Genomic DNA, 25,489 nt, shown 5'->3' on the forward strand with positions numbered 1-25,489 from the left:
AGAATACAAACTTCAAAAATGAAGACTCAAGAGTAATAACAATCAACATAAAACCAGAAATAACATAATAGCCCTAGTAAAACATGTCAGCATTATCTCATTGTTTTTTCCTCAAATAAGAAGCATAACTCAGGACAACGCAGGTAAAAGATAAGTATCAAACTTGACTTTACAAATTATTGAGAGAGAACATATTCGCATCTAGATTCTGTATTCCTTAGTTCGGCTTCAGAGAATTTTGTGACTAATTTACTAACAATGACAAACCTTGCCCCTCCATCACTTTCCAACAATCATCTTACCTGTTTTTTAACTGAGCTAGGAAGTCAAATAATGCCCACTGCAAGTCAGACGGATTCTCTTGTGATTGTCACAAACACGGATGTGCTACCTGCCACACATACACATTTCATACCTGGTGTCAAATTACAGTGAAATCTTGCTTTGTTTGATTAAAAAAAATCCACAACCATTCTTACCAAGTGAGAGAATCTCAGTTTATAATTACTGTCATCCACACTATGCTCTAATAATTATGATTATCAATTTAATGACAAAGTGATGCTACATATACCAAGCTAATTTAGCCACAGGTAAAAGAGTGTGGCATTGTATTCTTGTACAGATGTTGAGCACACAAAAAGATAGCAGAATCTCAAAAAGGACAATGAAAAGAAACAGAAAAGAGATGTGAAACATGTAATTGGCAGACTGGCATAGCCAAAGAAGGTGGAGTATGGGCAAAAAGCAGGAAAAAAGTTTGCAGGAAAACCCCCCCCAAGATATTCTACCTAAACTTTATTTTTACGATATATATCTTAAAACATGAATAAATAATGTGCTTAAAAGTGCCTAAGAAATTCTGTATCTTGGTGCCCCAAGGTGAAGGTCTGCAAGGCTTTGACAGCTTGGTAGTTCAGCCACTGCACATATAGGAATAAGCAATGTAAGATTTGGCTGGCTGTGCATATGACAACATAGAACTGTGATTTTCACTTAAACAAATGTTTAATAGCCTTATATAGGCACTTAACAGGTACACCACAAACCTTCTGAAAGCACAACTATCTGTTTCACCTTCTGTCCAGTTTATGGAAGATACAGTTAAGAGAAAGTACTACCAGATTTCTACAGAAATGGTCTGCTTTAATGGAAAAGTTTACTTATGTACTACATACCAGCTGCTTTGGATAGTCCAGTAAGATAAAGCTTCCAAAAGAAAAATAATCTTCTATCATGAGGTATTTTAACCCCAGAGTGGAAAACCTGAAGACACCAGTAGGATAAAACTCTTGACAGAAGAAACTACAAAAGCTTCAGGGTTTCTCTGGAAAATAGAAAGGGAGCAGTTTAAAAACACAGTAGGCAAAATAAAGGGTTTTGTACTCCAACTGAGAGTATATTTCTTAAACACTCAATAATTTTGCCTTCCTCCTGATTTCAAAAACAGACATTCTGCAGAAGGGATAAAAACTGTAGTGCATCTATTTCACTTGAGCCCATTAGAGCGTATTAATTTTCCCCTGTGAATGACCTTCCATACACCACCACAAGGCTGACTGATAGAAGATCCAGAGGAATAAGGTGCTATAAAATGAACTAATCAGGCAAATAGAACAGAACCTTGATTTCTAAATAAATGGAAACTCTGATGGCAAAAGAAGTCACTTCCAACTTTATTTGTGGGGAAAAAAATAATTCTGGTTCCATGAGGTATTCTGCATTTTCTGTTTTTGTTTGATTTTGATATTCCTCATGATGCCTGATTCCTGCTTCCTATAAATCAGCAGTAATAACTATTACTTCAACATCATGCCCCTGTGTCTATATGGCCACCAATGTGGCCATAAAGCTCTAGCTGTAGTAGCTTGAAGGAACCAAGGCTTAAAAACCATGAAGCTACCTGTTGTGTAATGAGCACAAGATTAATATTTATGTATAGAACCTGAACAAAATCAACTTTCAGCATTTGGCAAGACTTAAACCTCCATTTGCTAAGAGGGGCATCTAGATGATTCGTTTCTGGAGAACACAACCTATATACAGGTAATAACTCATAAACCTTACGGTTTCAGAAATAATATATCACAGCTCTGATCCTTCAAGCACTTGTTATTAAAGCTACTCAGATACCTAAGTTTTTACTGACTTTGTATGTTGAAATGTGAACTGACATGAACTTAAACATAGCTTTTAAACACCCAGTCCCTTTCTGCACTGCATACAGGTTTCCTGAGCAGCAGAGGAGGAAAAGAGAATAGATTTAGACAAGCTTAGAGCAGCAATTTGCAAATTTATGCACAGAAAACTTATTTTAATTCTGATACAGATTTGGAAAGCTTACTGGCAGCATTTAGGTACTGTGGTCAGTAAAGAGATACAATAGCTGACACGCCAAAGAAACTAGAGATGGGCAGTGCTAAGGAAGGGAAAGCAACTGTTTCTCCCTTCAGCTAGCAGAAGGTAGAAGAGTGTTTCATATATCATATACCTCCTAGAAACACATGGCATTTAAAGAAGCCCTGAAAAAAGACCATACTCAAAACATGTTAGAAGTCTCCAAAATATCCTCTTCCTTAGCAAGTGTGGCATTCTGTAACTCTGGCTTTGTGACCTCCAAGCTGGGACACATCTAGTTCTCCTTTAGCTCTGACAGGGAAATGCAACAAACTGTGGGAAGAAACAAAGCTTGGATTGTCTTATGGAGTAAAAATATACACAGCATATTTTAAAGGAATTAGGACATTTCATCTTCAAATGCTGTATTATGAATTATTTCATCTAATAATAAAAAATGAATTATTCCACCTCTAGGCTTAGCCAACAGTTTTGTCCAATTGCTGGTATCAAACATGTACCAATAATGCAAATCCCTCCATCCCACCTCAACTCTTGCCAGGCCTTCCCACTTACAGATAAAAGTTTCCTTTCTCCTCAGTAAAGACGAAATCTCTCTCTTAAGCAAGTAGAGGCTTCCCAAGATCTCCCTTTCTGGCTTTTCTTTAAAGGGCTGTCACAGGAGAAGGATTAGGTACGTTACCAACCCGTTCCCAACCCATGTGGAAGTTTGCACATTCCATAATGTCTGTCCTTTTCCTCTAAAAATGAGAAACTTCACAATAGAAAGAACCACTAAGTATAAATCTGCAAAATCCCCTTTGCCAGTAGAGCTACCAGTCCTTCTGAACAGGGATTGGGGAAAGCGAGGAAAGAAATAAAGTAAAACTCCCTTTCAGATACATTCCTCCTTGAAAGCCACTAAGATCTGGATCTAGCAAAAGGCTCTGTCAAGATGGAAGAATCAAACCTCACGTAATTAATTACAGGGAAGGAGTCCCTGTCTCTTACTTTATTGGATTAGATGACAGGAAAAATTAAACACTAGTCATGCCCCAGTAAAGTCATTACCCCCCTTTTTTGCACAGCTCTACCCCCCTTTTTTGATAGAAAAGGGACAAAGAGGAAACCATCTTAAAACCAAATCCTCTTCTACATATGAAGAAACTCTGGTTAGCTACCAGACCCATACATCTCTACAGACTGGTTTTTTTTCCTCCATAAAACAAGCATCTAGTTGTTTTCCACTTGCTAGCTCCCCTTTCCATATTGGGAAAGGTCTTACAGGCTGTCAGGGGCCTTGTGCTCTGCAATGAATGGATTTGATTCCTTCATCAAATATAAAAGTTTCCTTTTAGTTCCATCTCATGAAACACTGGTACAACAGTACAAGTGCCTTAACCAAAACCTTTCTTCTATCCTCTTTAAAAGGCAGCAAGTTATTTTCTCGTAGTGTTATTTCGATGACAGGGAAGGAAAAAGACAGGAGACTACCTCCCAACACTACCTCAGAAGACATTAAATCAGGCACTTGAAATTTTAGTGAAAAAAAACAATTCAAGCTCAAACTGAAATTATGACATATTCAAAGTTAACCCAGTACTCACAGAAACTATACAGCAGAAAAGAAAAATTCTATCTTCCACTGGAAGAGCCAGCAGAATTACAAGCTGCTTAGCCAACGATCAGCTCTCATACTAAACTGCTTATGTGAGGGCTTGTGAGTCCGAGGCCTTAAGCAACCAAAAGCTAGCTGCCTTTGATCACTAGGTCCTCCAGGAGCCCATGAGGACACTGACACGTTCTACAAGCACAGAGGATGACACTAAAGCTTTTCACTCCTGCAAACTAAGTATCAGGGCTAAAGGCTGGCATGGTCTCACTACCGTGTTACTCAGTTTCCAAAACTGTGACTTCAGAATAGAACTACAGACAGACAGATGGACACATTCGACTGTTGTGCTGCATACGGCACTGTATTATTAATACATGAAACTATGTTATTAATAATATTCAAAAAACAGTGCCAGGCCTGTAATTCTCCCTCATTTCATAGTAATCTTCAGCAATCAACTAACTGAGCTTCTCCATCTGGAACCAGTGCCTGACGTGACCCTTCCGCAGATGGCCCGAGCGGTCAGTCCCCTGCGCTGACAGCACAGCAGGGAAGGCTCCATGAGTGCAGAAATGTTCAGGATCGGGTGGTAATGCATCAGGGACAGAAAGGAGGTGGCAAGAGCACAGCTCGCAGAAAAATGGGACGGTCAGAGCAGAGAGGGGGAGCAAATTACTAGAATAAAAGACAAGAAAAATGGGACGGATGAAAAACTACTTTTTCTAAAAAATGAATCTGGTGAGAAGGCTCTGTATCAGGAACGAAATCGCTCATTTACATCAAGAATAAGATCTGTGCTATCATCTTCATAACGCCCTAACACTGCGCTCTCTTCCTCTTGCAGCAATTACTGTCTAAGGTCAAAGGCAGACCTCTCCCAGAGCTAATCTCTGAAAGACACCCATCAGTGCCGGCTCCGTGCCGGACCGCGCCGTGCCGGCAGGCCGCCGGGCGCTGCACAGGACCGGGGGTCTCCAGCCGTCCCCCAGGCCGAGGTGATGACACTTTTTCTCTCTTTCTTTCTTTCCTCAGGGAAAGGTCCCTGCTGGCTGCCCCCGCGCCGCTCCCGGCCTGCGCCCACCGAGCTGCTCCCGCCGTCCTGCCGCGCCCCCTTCCACCGCCGGCAGCACCCCTGGCCGGCTCTGCCTCCCCAGGCCCCTGCCGCCCCGCCGGGCTCTGTCCCCCCCGGTCCCGGCCGCCCCGCCGGGCCCTGCCCCTGTCCCCCTGCCGTCGCGCCCGCCTGCCCCGGGGCGGTGTCCGCAGCTCCCGCCCCGCCCCGCTCCGCTTTACGACAGCCTGTGGTGGCTTTGCGGCCGGTCCGGGTGCCGTACGGCGAGCCGGGGCCCTCCGCGAGCTTCGCCCGGCGATCGCCAGTGCGCGGGGCCGGGGCGGGGGCCGGGGCGGCCATGGTGAGTGCGGTCGGGGGCCCGGGCCCGGCGGGTCTCGCCGTAGGAGCCGGGGGCCGCTTATGTCTGGGCCGGCAGCTCCCGAGCCCTTCCCCGGGCCGAGGAGCTCGGCTCGTCCTTGGCCCGGCCCGGCCGTGGTGCCGAAGGGCCCGGTGCCCTGGGCCGCGCGGGGAGGGCGCTGCCCCGCACAGGCCGCGGCGGGGCCGTTGGCTGTGGCCTCGGCCCCTGTGCCTCCGGGGTTCAAGCGGGGCCGCCGCTGACGGGCTGAGTTTCCCTCGTCCACCACAGCTGAGGGGTTCCCGCCTCTCCTGGGCGCGCCCGACCCCCCGCCCCGCTGCCAGCAGCAGCTGCGCCGCTTTCGCTGCGCCCCTGCGGTCACCTCGTGCAGCGTAGCCGAAGTAAATCGTATTGTGACTGCTTTTCCCCTAGTCATGCTGTTTTCAACGTATATACTAGTCCGACCCGCTGTAGAGGTTGCTGGGTGGGCTTTTTTTCTTTTCCTTCGGTAAACAAATGCTTTATGTCTTCCCTGTGTAGGCCAGTACAATGGTGGCGGTTGGCCTGACCATAGCGGCAGCTGGATTTGCAGGTTTGTAGATGATGGGAGGACGCTGAACACCCAGTTACCCAGTACTTACCATTGCCTGCTTCAGTACTGATGAATTTTAAGGTAGTTTAATGGCTGATACAGGACACTCTTTTGGGAGAGCCTGTATTGAGAAACATGGCTGTAATTAAACACAAGATCAAAGTTCTTTCTTTTTTATGTCCCCAAAAAGTTTATTCCACATTCTAATCCACAAATTACTAGTTGCACTGAATTGCAACTAATCTTTATGAAACTGTATACTTAGCCTTGTTCAACACTGATTTCTTTAAGGTCGCTATGCACTAAAAGCTATGAAGCAAATGGAGCCACAAGTAAAACAAGCACTTCAGAATCTACCAAAACCTGTAAGTTTTTGTTTTATCAGTAGCATCTTTTTATTTAAAAGTTTACTTGGTGAAATAACTACAGACTATTGTCTCCGTATAGCATTGCTGTATTTTCTTCTAATACTAAACATAATTTTGTCAGTAATAACAGCATTAATCTCAGCGATTCTGGTGATGGTTGACTAATAGAGAACTTGTTTTGGCAAGTTTAAGTACTCATTTAAATTATGATACTCTACTTCAACTGAATTATTACAAGCGCAAAAGAAGCGTCGCAGTATTCTCACAGACTAAAAGCTCAGCAGTTACTAAAGCAATAATGTGTTAACTGATAAACTTAAAAATTAGTGTTTTTTAAACTAACACATTTTCTCTTTCAGGCCTTCAGTGGTTATTACAGAGGTGGATTTGAACCCAAAATGACTAAACGAGAAGCAGCTTTAATACTAGGAGTGAGGTAAAAGGAAATTTATTAGAAATGAAAGATAAAAAGGAGGCTACAGTGTACCTAGTTGGTGGCCTGGTTTGGAAAGGACGTAATTCTCAATCCTTAAGACTGTCCTATGCCCAGCTTCCCCTGGGAGTGTCACTGCCAAGTCAGGAAATGTGAAGCGGCCTTTCAGGATTTTCTGTACTTATTTGGGATTCTTTGCTGCATGTTAGCTTCCTTAAAGCTAACTCTAGCTGGACTTCCATACATCTGCAAATCCCTAGCACATTCAAAAGCCACGTACAAGTCCAGGTAAATACGCCATTTGCAGGAAGCCTTGGGGTTTACCCGGTATGGGGAACACGGTTGTGCTGTTTGCTTGTGGTTCCTGTCACTGCTGGTGAATTTCAGATAGATGCAGTGTGGAGGTGCTGCAAACCCACTTCTCCATGTGGAGTAAATTCATCACTTCTAGAATATCTTAGATATGAGTATGGTAGCTATCCCTGCCAAAACTTAAAGAGACTTAAGACCAAATACACAGATTTATCTAATAAGATACAGAATAAGAACCATTTCTGTTTGAAGGCAACTTCCACCGGTGAAGTTTGTATACAAACAGTTTGTTGTTTGGGGTTTTTTTTAAATAAATCAAGAGCACGTTTTGTTTTATTTTTTTCCTCCAGCCTTTAGGAAGTAGTCCCGATAAAAATGTTACAACATAGTTCTGTTTCTTTTCAACCGTGTGAATGACCCCCACCATATTAGACTGCTATAGCATGTCTTCTTCAACATACAGTGTTTTGGGAAAACCTCTCCAGGACTTACATGCTACACATCAATAACAGGAAAAGAAAAACATACGTGTAAGCCAAAGAGTTTATGGATAAGACAGAGTGCTTGCTTGTTCTAAGACATCTTCTAAAGATCTGGGGGATTTTATGAGGTTCCTGTCAGTCAGTTTTTCTCTCTCTTTTAAAGCCCTACAGCCAACAGAAGTAAAATTAGAGAAGCTCATAGACGGATCATGCTCCTGAATCATCCAGATAAAGGTAAGTAAATTGTCATATTGATTAATTAATACATTTTTTTAACACAGATTAATAGCACTGTGTAGGGAAGAAGTGACTGACATATGACTACCTCGGCTACTAAAAAAATAATGCAGAAAGCTCTGGGTGAAAACAACTTTTAGGGTGCCTTAAACCTTACTGTTTTGGAGCATATTTTTGTGTTTCAATGCTCTAAAGCAAGCAGACGGATTCAGCAGGTCACCTTGTTACTTGCTCTATCTTCTGTGCATGTCAGATTAAAATGAGACTTAAAATGGCCGATTTTAAGATGAAAGCCAAGAGCATATTTGCGTGCTTTATGTACCATGTGAGTTTGAGTTCATTTGAATGCATTGGGAATTCACCATAAATGGCAAGTATTGAGCCTTCTGCATCTGAAGACACTAAACTATGAAGTATTTCTGTTTGTGGTACTCTGAAGGCTCAGAATCTAGTTATGCTTAAAGTTAGTAACTAAATTCTTTTTACTTCAGTGAGTCAGAATCATGCGTTAGTGCTTGGCATTTAGCTTTTTAATCCTCACTTAAAAGGTAAAATGGCTTCCCTTAAAGTGACTGTTAAACTTCATTACTTTTATGCACCAAAATCCAAAATAATCCTTGGCATATGCCTTTCATAGATAATATCTAGCGGAAGTTAACTTCAAAATTAACTTTATTGACTATATGCAGAACCTAAAAATAGCTATCCGAAGACTGCTAGGAGCATTTCACATGTTTTACATGATCTCAATAAGTTAAATTAAGCTTCAAGTAAATAGAGTGATTCTAGTACTAGTAAATGGTATGCATGCTACAAATACACGCTACAAATCTTTGCACCTCGTGGTCAGTGCCAGTGTCAGAGCATTTGCATTGTGGATTCTCTTTCCGTATCTTCCTAAGTCATTTGTACGTCACGTTTAAAAACTGAACTAGTCCATTGGTACAGCAGCGGTTCCCATGCTGGCCTTGAACTAGGGGGGAAAGGTTTATCTGCAGACTTGTTAGTTTAATGCTTCTGTATTCACAACAAACTTTATGCCAAGTCATTAGTGACCGATTCATTTATGACTGATAAAACTGGCGAAAAAACCCACTCCAGTAAACTAAAAGCAACCTAACAGGAATGAGCTGTCTGCACATTTAGCTACTGCAGTGACTGCATGTGTAAATGTACATGGCTTCAGCCATAATGCAGTTTGTTCTTTAGCTTGAATAACTTTCAGACCATACTCTCACTTTTCTTCCTGTGTATTGTGGCATTATTAACACAGAAAGAAAATTTTTTCATCTGATGTGACATGAGGTTATCTTTCTTCTAGGTGGCTCTCCATATGTAGCAGCCAAAATCAATGAAGCTAAAGATTTACTGGAAGACCAAGCTAAAAAATGAATGAGAAAGAAAATCAGAGGGTTTGTCCATGCAAATAATTATTTTTGATAAACAGCTTAAGAAAAGTTATAATGTCAGTCTTTGACTTAATATAAATGAAGCTGGAAATACGAATCCAGGGAGGTACTTCCCTCCCCACTCACTTCTCAGACACTTTTTGGGGAAATGCATGAGCGAGCGAGGCTTAAAGTTTTTTTTATAGCTGTTTGTTATTAAGCAGCAAAATCTGCCACTCAGAAATATTTTCAGTGTAAGAGAGTAATAACTTGGTTTGGCCAGTGCATGTTACCAGATACAGGTAGACTTACATGCTGTTACCTGATTTTTGTTAAACTAGCTATGTTTAAAGTTCATGCTGCTGTTCTTTCATATGCCAAAGTTAGCATGATGAACGGGTTTGGGGAGGGGGTGGAAAAGATCAAGAGGATTTATTTGACGGGAAGAATTGGGACAGATGTGTGGTTGTCTCTGAAGAAATAAAGTACCGGAAAAAATGTACTCGATCATCTTTGCCTTGTGAAAAACGAGGTTGGTTGAGGTGCTTAAGTGCTACTGATGAGTCTGCAATGTCCCAGCTCTTTTGGTAGCTTTCAGTTTTTAATGGATTTTATAGCATTTAATAAATTCCAAACTTCTAATGTAAGTACTGTAGTTTTATACATTATCTTACACTAAAAGTTAGAATTCAGATAATAAGGTTTGCATTTATAGTAATTAGGAAACAGGAACTCTTTATATAGACCACCGAAGATAACCTGAGCTGGATTTACCATGCTGCAGGACACCTAACATACCCCAGCTGATGTCTTTCCGAGTACCTGAGTTAGGGCCAAGAGTTCTGTCATACTGCAAGAATCTTGCCAGTCTTTCTGCAACTACAGGAGAACTGCTGTACAGCGTACGTAAGAGTTAACACCCATCTGTTTGTAAGTACAGTGGATTTCAGAGCTTTCATTTTTCCAGAACCAACAAGCCTCTACTTCGGAGCACTCCTGTAAGCAGTCTTACATCCTCTGCGTGAACGTTGGCTGCTGTGTTGCTGCATTTCTGCAGACTAGTTACAGGCCATTTAGGAAGGATTACCAGAACAACAGTAAGGAAGAGTTCCATGCATTCAGAAGAGAGGATCCAATCAGTAACACGAGTATGAAATAGAAAATGTTTGGAAGCTATAGAGAGAGGGATTAATTTCTGTAAAGCAAAGCTAAGTGGGGTGAAAAAAACCAGCTGGAACATTGCCACGCAGCAGTTCCCAAGTATGCATATGTTACTCTGCTCGTTTTTCCCTGCCAAATAATATTGACCTTTTAAACATAGCTTTTTTTTTTCTTCCCCATTTTTTAAATTTTCTCCACTCTTGTGGCTACCTTATCAGTTGAGATGCTTGTGCACACTTCAGAGTTAGAACAACTTAACTGTGTTTGTTCTCCAGGAGGGAACATTGTCGATGAGTGTCAACACTTAAGTCATATTAAAAACTGCATATCTCCTTAAATGAAATACATACCCAAACCTAGTTGGTACAACTCTTCTGTAGCTGTATCAAGTATAGCAGCTGGAGACACAGGTGGTGCAGCATACTTGGTTGTGTCCTTACTCATTTCTGATGAAATCAGGTAAGATGGAATTTTTTTCTTTCAAGTGAGCACAACTTCAGCATTACCGGTTTGCTCTGACTTCTTACAACATCTCTTGCTACCCAGATGTTTTTCCACACCTGTGTGTTCTGCTTCACTGCTCACGTGCCTGAAAAGACGGGTTAGTGTGTCACACTTCTAACTTCTCCATCAAAAACTACATCTGCATTAATTCCTATATATGTTAGTCAGGTTATGTGATTCTCCAAGGTAAGTCTGTTTTTAGACTTGTTAACTGATGTTTTACATCATCTCCTTAAAGAATGGAAGATTAGCACATTAGAAAACTCTTATGAAAGAGTTAAAGGTTCAAGCTGCCTGGCAATAAGTTTCAATTGTTAGTGTTAACAGCTTGAAAACCTTGAAGTCAATAGTAATTTAAATTTCTGATAGAAACAGTCAACAGATGGAAGATCAAAGTTTATTTTCTTTTACTACCAGCATACAAAAAAAACATATTGCACATCAAACAACCAAAACAAAAATAAAAATACTCTACTAAGGACTAACATATGTAGTTTATACAGAATAAACTTTCTGGAAATTGATCTTTTCAGTAGTTCAGGTTATGTCTTAATGGACATGACTAATTCAGCTTAGTGTTAACTAAAGCTATGTTTGATTTTTAAATACTGTACAGTTTAATAAATAAACCAAACAAAGCCTCAATGTAGAACAGTCACTGCCAATGTCACGCAGTATCCCTGCAGATTATGAGAATTTAACAAATGTATTCCAGTGGTCTGCAGATTTTTCCTCTACATACAGCATTTAAAAAACATGTATTAAAACAGACCAGTTTCCAGACTAAACTAATGGAGAAATTACATTTCAGTGCAAAATATTTTAGACTGCATTTCGTTCTAGTATTCCTCAGGTGAAGAAGTGGTTGCATATTATTAAAAATGTAACAAAAGCAGCTAATGCTTTCATAAAGAGTATTATGTTAGGGATCCCCCTCACATCTTTGCCATATTTTGAAAACAAAATAACATTTCCTATAGCCAGCAATTTTGTTTATTTAAATGTTACATATACTATCTCAAGGCACATCTGATGATATATTTATAACACAGTAGGTGTCAAAGTATGTTTAACATATGATTTCTTCAGGATCCCTCCCCTTTCTGTATTCCAAAATGGAGGAACTGAAAGTGCGGTGTCAAGACTGGCGATCCATATTCTATCTTTGGCAAGCTTATACAAGCACTATTTTAAATGTAATGTAAAAGAACTGTAAACTAGGAACTTCAGTTTATGAAACACCATTCAGCACTGCTTCTTCCTGATTATTTCCATCCTCTTGAACAGTAACTTTCTTTTCATCAGGACTGTGCTGTAGTTTAGAAGGCTCATCCCCAGAAGCTGTAGCCGGCCCATTCACTGCCTTTTCGGAAGGGCTGTTTTCATCAATCGCATCTTTTGCCTTGCAGAAACAAAAACAGGATAATATTAAGAATTCCGTAAAAATACACAGAGTGTAATCTAAAGTTCCCTCTGGCTCACACAGCAACTTTGCAATAGGAAACACCTCTTGTCTGTCTGTGCCAGTATCTCATCATTTATAGCATCCTATTACTTACTTTGTCATTTATAGGACACTTCTGTATCAGACACTTCCGAGGAAATCATGCCAAGGGAACCCTGAGACAGCATACCCCCACCATACCCAGAATGTTTTATTTCACAATTCCAGTTTGTCTAAGCCAATGAAGAAGTGAACTGAAAAGCTGAGTTTTACACCTCTTTCAAAGTCTATAGTAAGATTACATTTTGTTAATCATATAGCAATGGATCTTTCTTACTTTGCTGAACTCAGGCAAAACTTGTGGCAGTAAGTTCAATGTTACTTTAGGAGTAAAGGAATTCTGCTTTATTCAGTTCTGAGTATCACTGTTTATGATATGTAATGCCACTCCGATCCTTTAAGGAGAACAGATCTCAAATCGACAATCTTTGTAACATTAATTCTTTCTAAAATAGTTTGTACAAGTCACTAAACATGCTACCGAGCATCCTCTATTTATAAAGTGTTTTAAGGATTAGTTCTCAAGACTCATCCATGGATAATTTTCACATTTTATTATGTAATGCTACATTAGTAAGCATAATATTTTAAAATGCGTAAAGACTTAAATGAGGGTGATCTAAATGAAGCATTCCTTTACTGTTTTGCTGCAAGGCAAGAGAAAAAAAGGAAACATACGTTTAAAAAAAAAAAATCTTACCGTTTCTTTCTTGGTTTTGGCTAGTGTCTCCTTTGGAGGGTTTCTCTGTCTACTTTGAGATTCAGCTCGTGATATATAATCAGCTACTGTTACTGTTCAAGGAAAAAAATTACAGTGATGCTCACATCAGAAGTCTGATTTAGCATTAAGCTTCATATGTCTTTTCTGTACAAGCTATAGCATAACTGGGAGACATCTCACAAAAGGCCTTCACACTTACAGGTATCAACTATATAGCAAGGATCAATTTGTTTCTGTTGTTAAATACAATTTTCACTAAAATCAGTGGTAACATGACGATCTGAAGGTGGAAGCATAATAAAATTGTAATTTTGGTCCAATTGTAAATTTTATTGGAAAATAAGGGCCTTCTGTACTGGGTTTGAAGAGATCAGACTGCAGGCTCTTTGAACTACAGACTGTGTTTGTCACTGGGGTTTTACTATCTTGAGTAGTGAAGAATTTCACACTAATAAAATGAAGTTAAGTTAAAATATGAAAAGAATTGGGGGAGGCTCAGAGTATGGTATCGCTTACGATAAAGCGGCATTCAAAGCTTTGTTACTTCATGAAGCTATTGGCAAGAGAACTCGCCCTCCTCCTGATACTCAAAACGCAATCCACACCGTTAACTCTGGCTTGTGGGTGGGTGGATTAATCGTGGTGTGTGTACAGACACGTGGAGGGGCTCTGTATGAGCGAGCCCGTACTCAAAAGCAGGACAGCCATGTTTGCACTCTTACGGCTACACTTACTGGATGCCGGCCAGGGGTTTTCTGACCTCTTTTCTTCCTACCACCTCAGCACATGTTCTTGTAGCCTGGTTTTGTCTTATCCCGCCCTCTTGTAACCACACCAATTGACAGTCAATTCTATCTTTAGAATACATAGTACTACAAATTTAAATACACGCTTGTATCTTTGATGAGCTAAAGCACACTAAAGTTGGCAAGCATTATCTATTGAACAGTACAGTCAATTATATTTAGTATACCATGCATTCAGGTGAACTATTTTTCTGGATTTAGGAATGATTGTGCACGAAACCTAAATCGGAATAGGAAGTACGGCACATGAATTTTCTGTTGTATTAACTGGACTTCTTACAACTGGGTCCTTGCATAATTGTCAAGACCAAGTGAATTTCTGCACGAGGAGAGTTATTTCTTTAAAATTAGGTTCTGTACCCAACCCTTCTAATGTAAAAATGAAGCATGTTTTATGCATGCAGTGTAAGACACCAAGTCTCAATATTCATGTATGCAGTAGGAACCCAAAACATATAGCAGTGTAAATCAAATAATACAACTAAATGACTGAAGTACATTGTTAACATTTGGGGGGGGGCAGAGTTCCTTCTGTCTTAATTTCACTCACTATACACTTACTAAGTATTTATGAAGAGATTAAATTATTAGAGCATTTTTCACAAAGACAGTATAACTAACTACCAGTGCTCTTACTGTTGTATTTAAAAATATTATGCAAACTGAAAAATCAGAAAGAAGCCTGAAAAATCTTGTTTGGAAAATTTTGTTTTGTTCTTAGAATAGTTAGATTTAAAAGAAAAATACAGCTTTTGTAGAGATGACTAACATCTCTTTATGTTGCTGGCTGAAATTAGTTTCTTAGAAGTAAAAGCTGAAATCCATTTCTACTTTTTCTGCCCCTTTATGAACTCCTGTCACTGTTACAAGACCAGAATGTTTAGAAATAATGGGTTACTTTGGGTTTTTTAGGGGGGTGGGGCATTTGTGGTTTGGTTTTTTTTTTTCCTTCCCCCAAGTTTTAGTTAGTGTAATGCAACAACTTTTTTCTTCTTAATCAAATCTTGTATGAGCACCACAGATGTAAGGAAGCAAATATGGGTGAAATTTTGAACCTGTCAATCTAGAAGACCTTCTGTTGCTACCTTGCACCATGTATATACAAGCATTTTCTAAAGAGGGCATTAGATTGAAAATTAGCTAGTTCACCTTTAACATTTCAAGTGTTAGTACACACAAAAGAAATGCAACAAGCCACAACAACAAAAAAAAATCGGAAACATGCAATTTCATTTAAATTCCTCCTCCTTCCCACCCTCAATTTGTAGATGACTTACAAATATTCACAGAAGCCGAGGCCTGATAGCAGCAGTTTGCTACAGGCACGGGACCGGCAGATCCCACGTGAGCTCCCCCACCGTGCTCTGCCAGGGCACCCGCATCCTGCCATTCCAACTCTTTGCTTCTCAGCCAGCGCTGAAAAGGCTGGGTCACATTCCGTGCAAGCGCACAGATGCAAGTGGTGCGGATCATGAACCTTCATGTTTGTCTTGATCCTGGTCCACTGAACTCAACAGCACTTTAGCTATTGACTTCAATGAGAACTGGATCAGAAGCGTAACTCTTATGTCCAAGCAAAAAGTTAGACATTATAAATTAGTCTCATTAGGCAGATTAAGAACTTTTATAAGTTCTCCTAGTAGAAGAAACATCTTTCATCTTTATCTAGTAGTCTTATTAGTTATTGAGTAACCTTTTTATATTACGCAGCTATATGTAAAACAGCAGACACAACATTCTCTCATGCTTTTGACCTGAGATTACCCACAGCTCCACTCGAATTACCTGGCTGTCTATCTTCTGCCTGACCCCTGAAGCGACGCCTGCGGCTACGATTGCGTCGCTGGGGTTTTTTGTCACTATCATCTGCAATTGCAAAGTTTACCATGAACTATTTCTGATGATAAAATAAAAAAATAAATTCTTCAGCAGTTTCAGCATGGGGCATTTAAAATTGCTTCTGTTAAAGAGACAGGCTAAATAAGACAGGCTGAAAGAAAAACATAATGTTATACTGAAAGCATACACAATAATGCAAAAGCTAGATTTTACTTTTTGCTTTTGGCTTATGAAAACATTTAGGCATTTGCTTAATGACCTCAGATTTCATTTATTAAATAAGTAACCGTACGTCAAATTTTAGCCACATAACCCATGAAAGAAGAGGGGGTTTTTCTACATTATTAAGCAACAGATTATATTCTTGTCCCAGGGAGCATCAAGAGAATTTACTGAGGGAAAGCACTTCAGCAGAAGCTGGGTAGAGATGAATTAACAGCTACCCAAGTAGCTTCCCTACACTGGGACTGAGGTTACCAAGGACAAAACAGAATGCTGATTCAACAGCCCTGTTTCTATGAAAACAGCAGTACTAATGGGAAACAACCAGTTAGTCTTTGGTATCTCCATCAGACAGTTCTTACAAGAGGCATATGAAAATACTAGTGGAGCTCAGTAAACAGGAGATTTCATGGCAGAGCCATGGAGGAAGTCTTTCTTTAATCAGACAGCAACCTTTAACAGAACAACGATTCGTCACTAACGAAAATGAACAAGTGTCTCACTACACTTACATGGACAACACATTCTTTTCTTAGCTTGTTCTGGGACTATCATCCAACCGTTTACATACCTAAACCATTCTCATTAACAGAAGCTGTATCAGACTCTGTCATTCCATCCATAAGAACAGCATCTTCATCAGTCCTTCGCCGGCGTGACCTCCTGCGACGGTTACTACTGTGGTGAGATTCACTAGCATCGGTATCCACAGTCTGGTCTGACTCTGTGTTATCAAGCAGGCTGTAAGGGTTGCTGTCCGGATCTTTAAGCACTAAACAAACAAAAAATTTCCATCTAAGATACTGTAGTTACAAATAATTTAATTTCCAGGCTGACTTACATCTGTGTTTAAAAGTTTCAAAATAGCAAGCAACCTTATGAAAAGGTATAATACACAGAACTACAGTCTTTATGATTTCTTTACGATTGGTTCCTCTCTGACTCTAATCCAACAGTAAGTATTCTGAGGCACCACAACAGGCATCTGTCTTATTTCATCACAAAGATTTCCAAGGTGACATTTAGAGAACTTTTACTCAAAACTGCTAAAAGTGTAAAATACACTTTCCGCTTTATAGCGGCATAGTACTTTTGACACTATTAAAGTGTTATGAGTTAGCAGTCACATTCTGATAAAACATAAGATAACTTCCGTTCTATGATTTCTTCTCTTGTTCTGTATCTAAATATAAGCTTAACTCAGAAGGCAACCATAGGTACCATGCCAAAGATTTATAAACTTTGATAATATCATTACTGTGTGTGTGTGTAACAGAGGAAGGAAATGAAGATCATTGTGAGCAGAAGGTAAACGAATAGAAATCTAGTAACATAGTGTATGACAAGAAACTATCACACAACTCTACTGAAATCCCAATGTATTAAGATGGTAATGTAAAAATGGAGTACTTTAAAATAGTAAGAGGTTATACAGAAAATTGCCAGGAACAAAAACTCAATTCAAAATACACTTGAAACCCAGTACCAGAGCTAATGGATGACTTGCCACCACGAGGGCCACCACGCCCACGACCTCCAGATACACTACGTCCTCGTCCTCCAGGGCGTCGTCTATTGTCACGCTGATGTCTGCTTTCTCTGTCATCTTCTCCTGCCAAGGACCAGTCACTAAGTTCATCTTTTCTCTCAGATTCTGTTTCAGAGGGATTAGAGAGCTCAGAGTTTGTACCTTGTACAAGAGGGAAAAGAAAATTGGAAATGAATGTGAAATTTCGGGTTATATTCTGGTTTCAGATTCTCACAGAAATCTTCCAACCAGCATGGCTGGTTATATATACATACATGTAATATATATATAAAATATAAAAATTAAATAAAGAAATTTATTAATATATACTTATGAATATATATATATAATTCTATATTATACATATACTTATATATAAAAATATATGCACATATAAAATATAGAGCATAAGGTACCTATGTTTCTAAGATTCTCAACCTAAGTTTGTTTGTAGTGCAAAATAAGGGCTCAAAGATTACCAAAACTGTAATTTATGTACACAGATAAATCGAGGATTAACCAGTACTTCCTCTCTTTGTGTACACACTGCAGGCACTCGGTGCAGTTTCTAGGCAACTTCTCTGAAATTCCCAAGGACAACTTCGCCACCTTATAGCTGATGGCTGTTGCTAAGCAACCTCTTCTGGCTGTTGTAATGCTGCTTGAACAATTTAACTGTTTATATTAAATAGCATCCATAATATCCCACTGTCTCTGAGCTAACCAAACCCACTCAGCTTTTTACTACTTGAAAATTCAACACCTACTATTTATTTTAAGCATCCAGGAACTCTCCCTACTAACCATTCTGAAATAAAGATATTTAGACGTCTATGGTTCTAACATGAAATTCTTGCCATTGCGGGGGGGGGAGGGGGGGAGTTTTCCAAATGAAGGTCTGCGTGTACATAAGCAAACGGAACAACTTTCATTACAGTTTAGTCAAACAATTCATTGGGAAATAGTAAAAAATGAAGTTGCAAACATGAGCATTATCATCAGAATCAACCTGACCAACATGGCATGATCCTGGAAGCTACAGTCAGTGACAGCCTATAAAATCCAAAAGAAGTGAGCTACATGTAGATGATGAAGAGTAATTTACTGTATTGAATAAATAGATTTTTTTTTTTTCCCTGTTCACTGGCACACCTGTTTCTTTGTGAAATACGTCTGTATTGAAATGCAGCCTGTCTCCATTTGGGGAGCTGCTGCTGAATGAAAAGGGGATGTGCACACCTCTAGGGAACTGAATAGCAGTTCCTTGTTAATTTAAAAATGCATCAGAACACCTCACATCATCTTGAAGAAATCCCGTTAGCTCCTGACCAAATTAAAAAAAGGCAAACAGGATTTTGTGCTGTCTCCATTTTAAATCATTTTGGTTTACTTTTCAAAATTATGTTCATAAGAAGGCTATGATCACAGATAAGCATTTTTTCTCCTCCTCAATCAAAACAGATAATGCTAATTCCAGATATTTTTTCTTTAACTTCTGTCTCCTGAAGAGTATCTGTAGCTCTTTCTCTTTTCCAGCCTTGTATGATGTAACTACTACTGCTGAAGGACAAAATCTTACCAGAGTTCGGTTTGCTTTTTTTTTTTCAATTTAAAACTTAACTTCAACGAGAATGTAAATCTAATCAGGCATTTTGAGCTATGTAAAAAATAAAACGGCAATTCTAAATTTTCAGTGCTACCTGCACTCAACTATGCTGAACACAAAGAAATCTAGAGACAGTTATGGATTCAAAAGTATCCTGAGGACTCGCTCAACAGATGCTCAAGAAAACTCACCGTAACCAGATGTGTAATTGGGGCCTCTGCGGCCTCTCCCTCTTCCGCTGTAGGATCTGGAACCTTGCACTGAGGAGAGGGTGCTCTCATCAGTTGTGTAACCCTTTTCTTTTTCAGGAACTCTAGCGGAAGAAGGTCTGAAACCCATACCAATCTGACGCAATTGTTCATCAATCTGGAGCCTTTCCAGTCTTAGTTGTTCTACCTCCTACATAAAAGGAAACAAAAAAAAATTGCTGATAAAGAAATGTTCTTTCTCCTTACAAAATGCCATTGCCCATCCAGTCATCTTAAAAACTAGCATTCCTGTAGGAGAGTTAACACCACCTTGAAGGTGACTGCAAATAATGGAATTCAAGGAGGAGTTCTGCAATCTCTGAGTTTTGGAAGAATCTAAAACCTTTCTCTTAAATCACCACGCAGAAAGACTGTTTTTAAGACTATTATTACCTTTCTTAACTACATTTCACCACACGTTTTCTAGTCAAATTTAAAAAAGCAAACTGACAAAGTAACACGATTCAAATTCATTCGTCATTTGTCAACACCACAACTCCATACAAAGCCAACTAATCCAAACAGATAATTGTTCTAATACTACACAGTATTAGTGTGTTACTATAAGGAATTCCATCCTACCCCAACAGAGCATTAACCTCAGAACAACAGAACACTAACATAGACAAAAAAACTGCATATTACTTCCCAAATGCCACTTAAGATGGTGTTCTTTACAGTCCAATCCTTGCAACACCAACAGTACTAAGTAACTATAATAAGCTATTTAAAGACCTACATAATACCTATGGGCAAGGGGTGGGTTCAAGGCCGACCCAAACCAAACCTTAAATCCCAATATACAGAGGAACAGTTTATCAACCGCAAATCCCACTGAAGTTGCTGCTCAAAATTTCTGTTACTTCAACCAAAGCTTCCTCTACAGATTCTTTCTTCTGAAATACACTTACCTTTAGATATGCAATGTGGTATTCTAAAAGAACTTGGACATTTCCAATGCTTTCTTTAGTACCAACAAATACAAACGGTACCATTCCCTATAGAAACAAAATGTCAAATCTTATTTGCAGGAAGAATATTATCAAAACAATGCTTTCTGTTTAAATTATATAAAAAAAATCTGTTTAAATTACAAAAGTGAGCTAAACAAGCAAAGATAGTAACTGAATCTTGGGCTGCAAAGCTGCACTAGAAATAGCTCAGATTGGGGTGAGGGCAGGGGCTTCTATGTTAAGGACTTAAGACTGTCCAGCTTTCCCAACAACCTATTCTGGCAGTTGAGGTAACTTGACATACAGTGTTTCTATTCGCCCCCAGGCAACACAATTGCTGTGTGTATTATCACAGTAGGTGTGTAGAAGCATCCATAGTTTACCAAGAAGCATCCAGTGGTTAATTAAACCCACTTTACAAGATGAAGCGCCTTTAGAAGATTTTATCTTATGTTCTGATATATTTAAAATATGTGAACACTATTAACACTATCAATCCCAAATTAGTTATGCAGCTAAAGTACATATAGGAGAAAGATTAAAAAAAAAGTCTTGCTTCAGCAGCAAAAAACCTTTCTTGAATTGTTTCATGTACAATTTACTGCAAGATGCCAGTCTGAAAAAACCTTAAAAATTGCTCTCTCTATATCCACAGAAAAGTTATAAAACTGGCCTCATTAAAATAATCCACAAGCATCTACCCTAGAAAACTACCCAAATCACAGACACCGTGTTTTTATAACATGGACATCACCACCACTACAGGATGGCCATGAAAAAAAGGGTGCATAGGCCACGAAGGCTGTATTTATAAACTCCATAATGATACAGAGATGAAACAGTGATTCCATTCTGATGCTGTAAGGTAGCACTTTAACTCATTTGAGTCATGCCCCAGAAATTCTCACTTTCTGCATATATTTTCCTATATTCTTTGTTAAAAGATTCAACATGACTGGTTTTGAAAATAAAAACCTAATCATAGGAAGAAAGAATAAAGTACTTACATCTTCCCGGGGCAGTTTATTTTCATTATCTCCTTCAATTCTCACCCTGACGACTCCGGACTTGTCTACAATCTCCTGAATCACTTTTCCATTTTTTCCAATAACTTTTCCTTCAGAGGGCAAGAATGGTTAATTTTGCACCCGCATGCAAAATATTTTAACGGGTTTCTTGATATTTTAAGTTACGTATAACATAATTGTAACAACCACCTGACTTTCCTTTATCATTCACTTTGTTTCAAGGTTTTCTCCTACTTCAGAGAGGTACAAAAAAACTCAAAGAAAACCCCACACTGTGCCAGCAGAAAGAGGTGAAAACTTCCAAAATTAAACTACATATGTATATGCATAGAATGACAAGTATTGATGAAGATGACCACTACACACAAGTTTCAAATAGAACCAGACTAAGAGTAAAATGGCACCAAGGTTTTGCAAATGCCTATTTTAAATTTATATATCAAAATTATTTGGACCCCCTGACTCCACATGTACCCTCATTCAGTCTTTCCTGACATTCTGACAGGCATATACAATAAACATTTGTTGGGAGCCTCTTAAAAAAGTAAAAAAACTACGTAATTCTTTTCTGAAAATTAATTTTGCCTTTACAACAAACATGAGTACTATCCATACTTCCCACATTACCTTTAAAATACTTATTTTGACATCATGCGTGCGATCTAAACCAAAAGGTTCTTCAGAACTTGTACATTTAAATCTCAAAAAAGTGACTCCTTTGCTCCCTTACTAAAAGATTTTAGCTCTTCCTTAAACTAAAGTTACGTGGAAACATTTCTTCATCCCAGCTAGATATCTGGCACTTAAAAACATTTATGGTTAAATAATGAACATAAAGGAAGGCAGAACCTCTGAAAAAAGGGTGTAACAGCCAAAAGTGTGTGACAGAATACTCCATAAGGAACATTCTTTACATCATATATCAACATGATACAAAGTGCAAAAAGCATTAAAAATTGTTTCCTTTCCTGAATGGTTCAAATAGCTCAGCAGGTTTTTTATGTATCTTTTTCTCTTAAAAAAAGATGTTACAGCTAATCATTCTGTATGCACAGTGATCCTGCTACTACTACTGAAATAAACCACACTCAATACAGTGTTAAACATTTTTCTGTGGATAATGGTTAGCCAGTATTTGGGAAAAAGTCCTCAGTCCCAAGGAGCTTCAGTAGCTGGAACTGGCAATTCAGTAGATGGCACTCTTCCCTCTTGGTACAGAAAGAAATGCACTGGGCATAGTGCGGCATCTTAAATTTGAGTCATTAATGATCACTACACTTCTTTTAACTTGGGTGTCTTCATAAAGTGTAGCTAAATATATGTCTGCTTACCTATATGACCATAGGTGATTTGGGAAAGATGTCTGCCTTCGTCATAAATTGCTATTGTAATTGTTTAAAAGTAGCATTTTCAGTTAAATGCATTACTACGACTAGTGCCATGATTCTTATATGGGTATATTCACATTAGTGAATGCTATTCAAAACCCCCAAAAAACTCAATTTGTGAAACATTAGATTTAGCAAAGTTCCTTAGTTCAACGAGGTTTGCTGAATGAGATTACTGAAAAAAATGTGTTCATGTACAAACTAACAATTAATTTGCTGAATGTTAAAACAAGCTTTAACATTTAGTAGATGAGAGAATCACCAAGTTGCATCAGATACATAATTTGCAGAGGTCCTATTAAAAAAGAAACAACGAAATGCTACAGCTTAACTTGCTCAAGTTATAAAACCTTGGAAGTCTAATTTTCAGGAGTTTCCACATGAATTATTTAAATTACGTAGTCTATAATATGCAAGCTAAGCCCCAAATCATAGGAGGCTAAAGCACAGCTTTTAATTTCTCCTTTGGATAATCCAAACTGCTGTTGAATCAGGTACAACACCTGCACTCTTAATACTCCCTTCATGCCTGCACTGCCTGTGGGCTGGTAATGCAGAGCAGGAAGCTGCCAGACTCAGCATAACAAGCAGGCTAAGAGGAGCAGAACGAGGGAAATGGAAAAAGTACCCTGTGAAGACTGGACTAGGGAAAGACGTGTTTTTCCCTTGAAGGGGAATAAGATTAACCTCACCTTTAGGTAGCTCATGATACAGAAGCTACCATAATATGCATGTACAAGTTTTGTGAAGCTACACCTTCATAAAGCTGAAACATGGGAAAATGCCCATTTCTAGACTACTCAGGATGAGACTGACAAGCACTGCTGATTTATACAGCAGCTCAACAACCATCCAACCACCACCTCTAACAAATCTGAACCCAGGAGGGAGCAGTAACATGAGAATTGTCTTGCATCATTCTTGCAACTCAACTGTAGTACTTCCATATTAAATTCTGGAATTTAGTTTTAGCACTAAGTAGTCAATTTAGCAAATCATTTTTTTACTAGAATCTGAACTTCAAATGGTACCGTTAGATAGTACAAGTCTGTAATCAAACCATTTTAAGTGTTAAAATCCTGACAAAGTATTATTCAGCAATATCATCTGTAATTTCTTAAGAATTCCCTGATACATATATTCAGTTTCAAAAGATTAATCACTTTCTACTTAAATGGAGAAATCAAACATCGTACTGGCATCTAAATCTTCTTTGCAGAGTCATGCTGATTAGGCTCCCTTTCCCCAAGTTTTCAAGTTTTAGCAGTATTACATACCAACAAGATTTCTGGGAACTTGAATAAAATCCTCCACAAATTCCAAGTAACTTCTAGCCTTTTTTACTGCATCAGCAGTCTGGAAATGAATTTAAGAAAATTGAGTTTATTTGTGAATATAATATGTTAAAAACAAAACCTTGTAGCAACAGCTGCAAGTCTTCCAAACATCGAACTTATTTTCAAAAAGAGAGGAATAGAGACAAGATTAATCTAGTTTTGAACTAAATGTTAAAGAAATAATTGAGTAAAATGCCCAGAGACAAAAATTCAGTAGCAAAGCATCAGTAATGAATAAAATAACTTTTTCCATGTTATTTCAAGACATTTTAAAATATTATCTGCAACTTATCAGGAGTAAATCCCAGACATAAAATAGCTTACAGATCTACCTTGAAGCAGTTTCTGGTAGACATTTATTGGGAAAAACCAGCTAATTATATTCTTTTTCTCCACAATCAAGACAATTTTCAGATCTAAAGTCCATTTATAAAAAAATCAATATAACAATTATCACAAAGATTCTGCACTGAAAAGAAACAAATTTGTAAGAGGTCCTACTAGCATTCATAGAAACTTCAGCTTACAAGAATACTATGTTAAAAGAAACTTTGGATCATATATCTCATTTCACCTGACTTCGCAGTGAATGAGTAGTTATATGGCTATGATTAGATGGGCAAGCCATAAACCTATAGTTAAGCTGCTTTGGAAGCATCCAGTTTTTCTCCACAGAAACCGTGCCACCATCGATATTGTCAGCAATGTAAATTTGCTTTGCAATTTTTAACATCATTTTTAATGTTTAATACACTATAACATTACCCAGAGGACCACATGTAGAAAAATGGCAAAGGAGAAAATGAATTTTAGACTCATTTGTCTCTTGACAGTATCTAAAGATTATGTCCCCTGATAAAGGTAAGACATTTCCAAGGTTGAAGGACAATCTCTCCACAGAACTTTACAGGCTCCCTGTAAGCAGTGACTGGCTTTACAGCCTTTTCCATAAGAAAGGTGTAGTGATTTTTCAGAACAGCCTAAATAAAACAACCGTTAGAAGTTCTCTTCTCTATGAAGTTTCTGTTCTCTTACTCAGTATTCAAGAGAACGCAAAGAAAACAAAATCGGCCACAGAACCTTCCTTGTAACAGATAGGTCTACTTTGCATGCAAGCCTTAATACCAAGTACTGTTTTCAAATACACATTCATCCTCAGTGAATAAATGCTGCCAAAGGGACAAAAGTAGCTACTCCTCTAGGTGTGCACACGCCCACAAGGCTTGCCCACCACACAATCCACTTTTATCTTCAGGAAAGGGACTTGCGGCAGAAAGGCTGGGAGGCCAAGTTCAGAGCACCATGCTCTACAGGAGAATCTGGCAGCGGTCAGGCAAACCGGGGATTCAAAGGTGCAACAGCACTGCAGAAGGTATAGGAGCGTACAGACACAGCACGCCAAGCCTGTTTAGAACTGGCTAACGGTAGGAAGTTTTCTGTTTTCTATACAAAAATTCTTCTACTTCTGTTTCTCTCC

The 25,489-nt window shown here is 38.8% G+C and overlaps 2 protein-coding genes across 4 annotated transcripts in view; one reads left to right on the forward strand and one right to left on the reverse strand.

Annotated features, from left to right (window-relative positions):
• Positions 1-5,332: 5,332 nt before the first annotated feature.
• Positions 5,333-9,814, forward strand: DNAJC19 (DnaJ heat shock protein family (Hsp40) member C19). 2 transcript variants are annotated; one of them, XM_050902444.1, is made up of 6 exons: positions 5,333-5,361; positions 5,896-5,947; positions 6,239-6,312; positions 6,675-6,751; positions 7,706-7,776; positions 9,101-9,814. In XM_050902444.1, exons 1-6 carry the CDS (start codon positions 5,359-5,361, stop codon positions 9,169-9,171), a joined length of 348 nt encoding a protein of 115 aa, XP_050758401.1. In that variant the 5' UTR covers positions 5,333-5,358; the 3' UTR covers positions 9,172-9,814. The 2 variants fall into 2 exon arrangements, with proteins under 2 accessions (XP_050758401.1, XP_050758402.1); XM_050902445.1 differs by lacking the exons at positions 5,333-5,361; positions 5,896-5,947 and adding an exon at positions 6,003-6,028.
• A 1,396-nt stretch (positions 9,815-11,210) lies between these two features.
• FXR1 (FMR1 autosomal homolog 1) overlaps positions 11,211-25,489 on the reverse strand; it is a 38,572-nt gene continuing 24,293 nt past the window's right edge. The window contains exons 9-17 of one of the 2 annotated variants that reach the window (XM_050902794.1): positions 23,953-24,031; positions 21,267-21,376; positions 20,218-20,304; positions 19,250-19,457; positions 17,411-17,614; positions 16,496-16,696; positions 15,649-15,729; positions 13,037-13,128; positions 11,211-12,234 (exon numbers count right to left, since the gene is read on the reverse strand). In XM_050902794.1, the coding sequence (XP_050758751.1) occupies positions 12,064-12,234; positions 13,037-13,128; positions 15,649-15,729; positions 16,496-16,696; positions 17,411-17,614; positions 19,250-19,457; positions 20,218-20,304; positions 21,267-21,376; positions 23,953-24,031 (1,233 nt within the window). In that variant the 3' untranslated portion in view covers positions 11,211-12,063. The remainder of the gene's footprint in view (positions 12,235-13,036; positions 13,129-15,648; positions 15,730-16,495; positions 16,697-17,410; positions 17,615-19,249; positions 19,458-20,217; positions 20,305-21,266; positions 21,377-23,952; positions 24,032-25,489) is intronic. The other variant, XM_050902796.1, reaches the window with a different exon arrangement.

Source organism: Gymnogyps californianus, chromosome 10 (genome assembly GCF_018139145.2).
Source record: "Gymnogyps californianus isolate 813 chromosome 10, ASM1813914v2, whole genome shotgun sequence".
Lineage (NCBI taxonomy): Eukaryota > Metazoa > Chordata > Aves > Accipitriformes > Cathartidae > Gymnogyps > Gymnogyps californianus.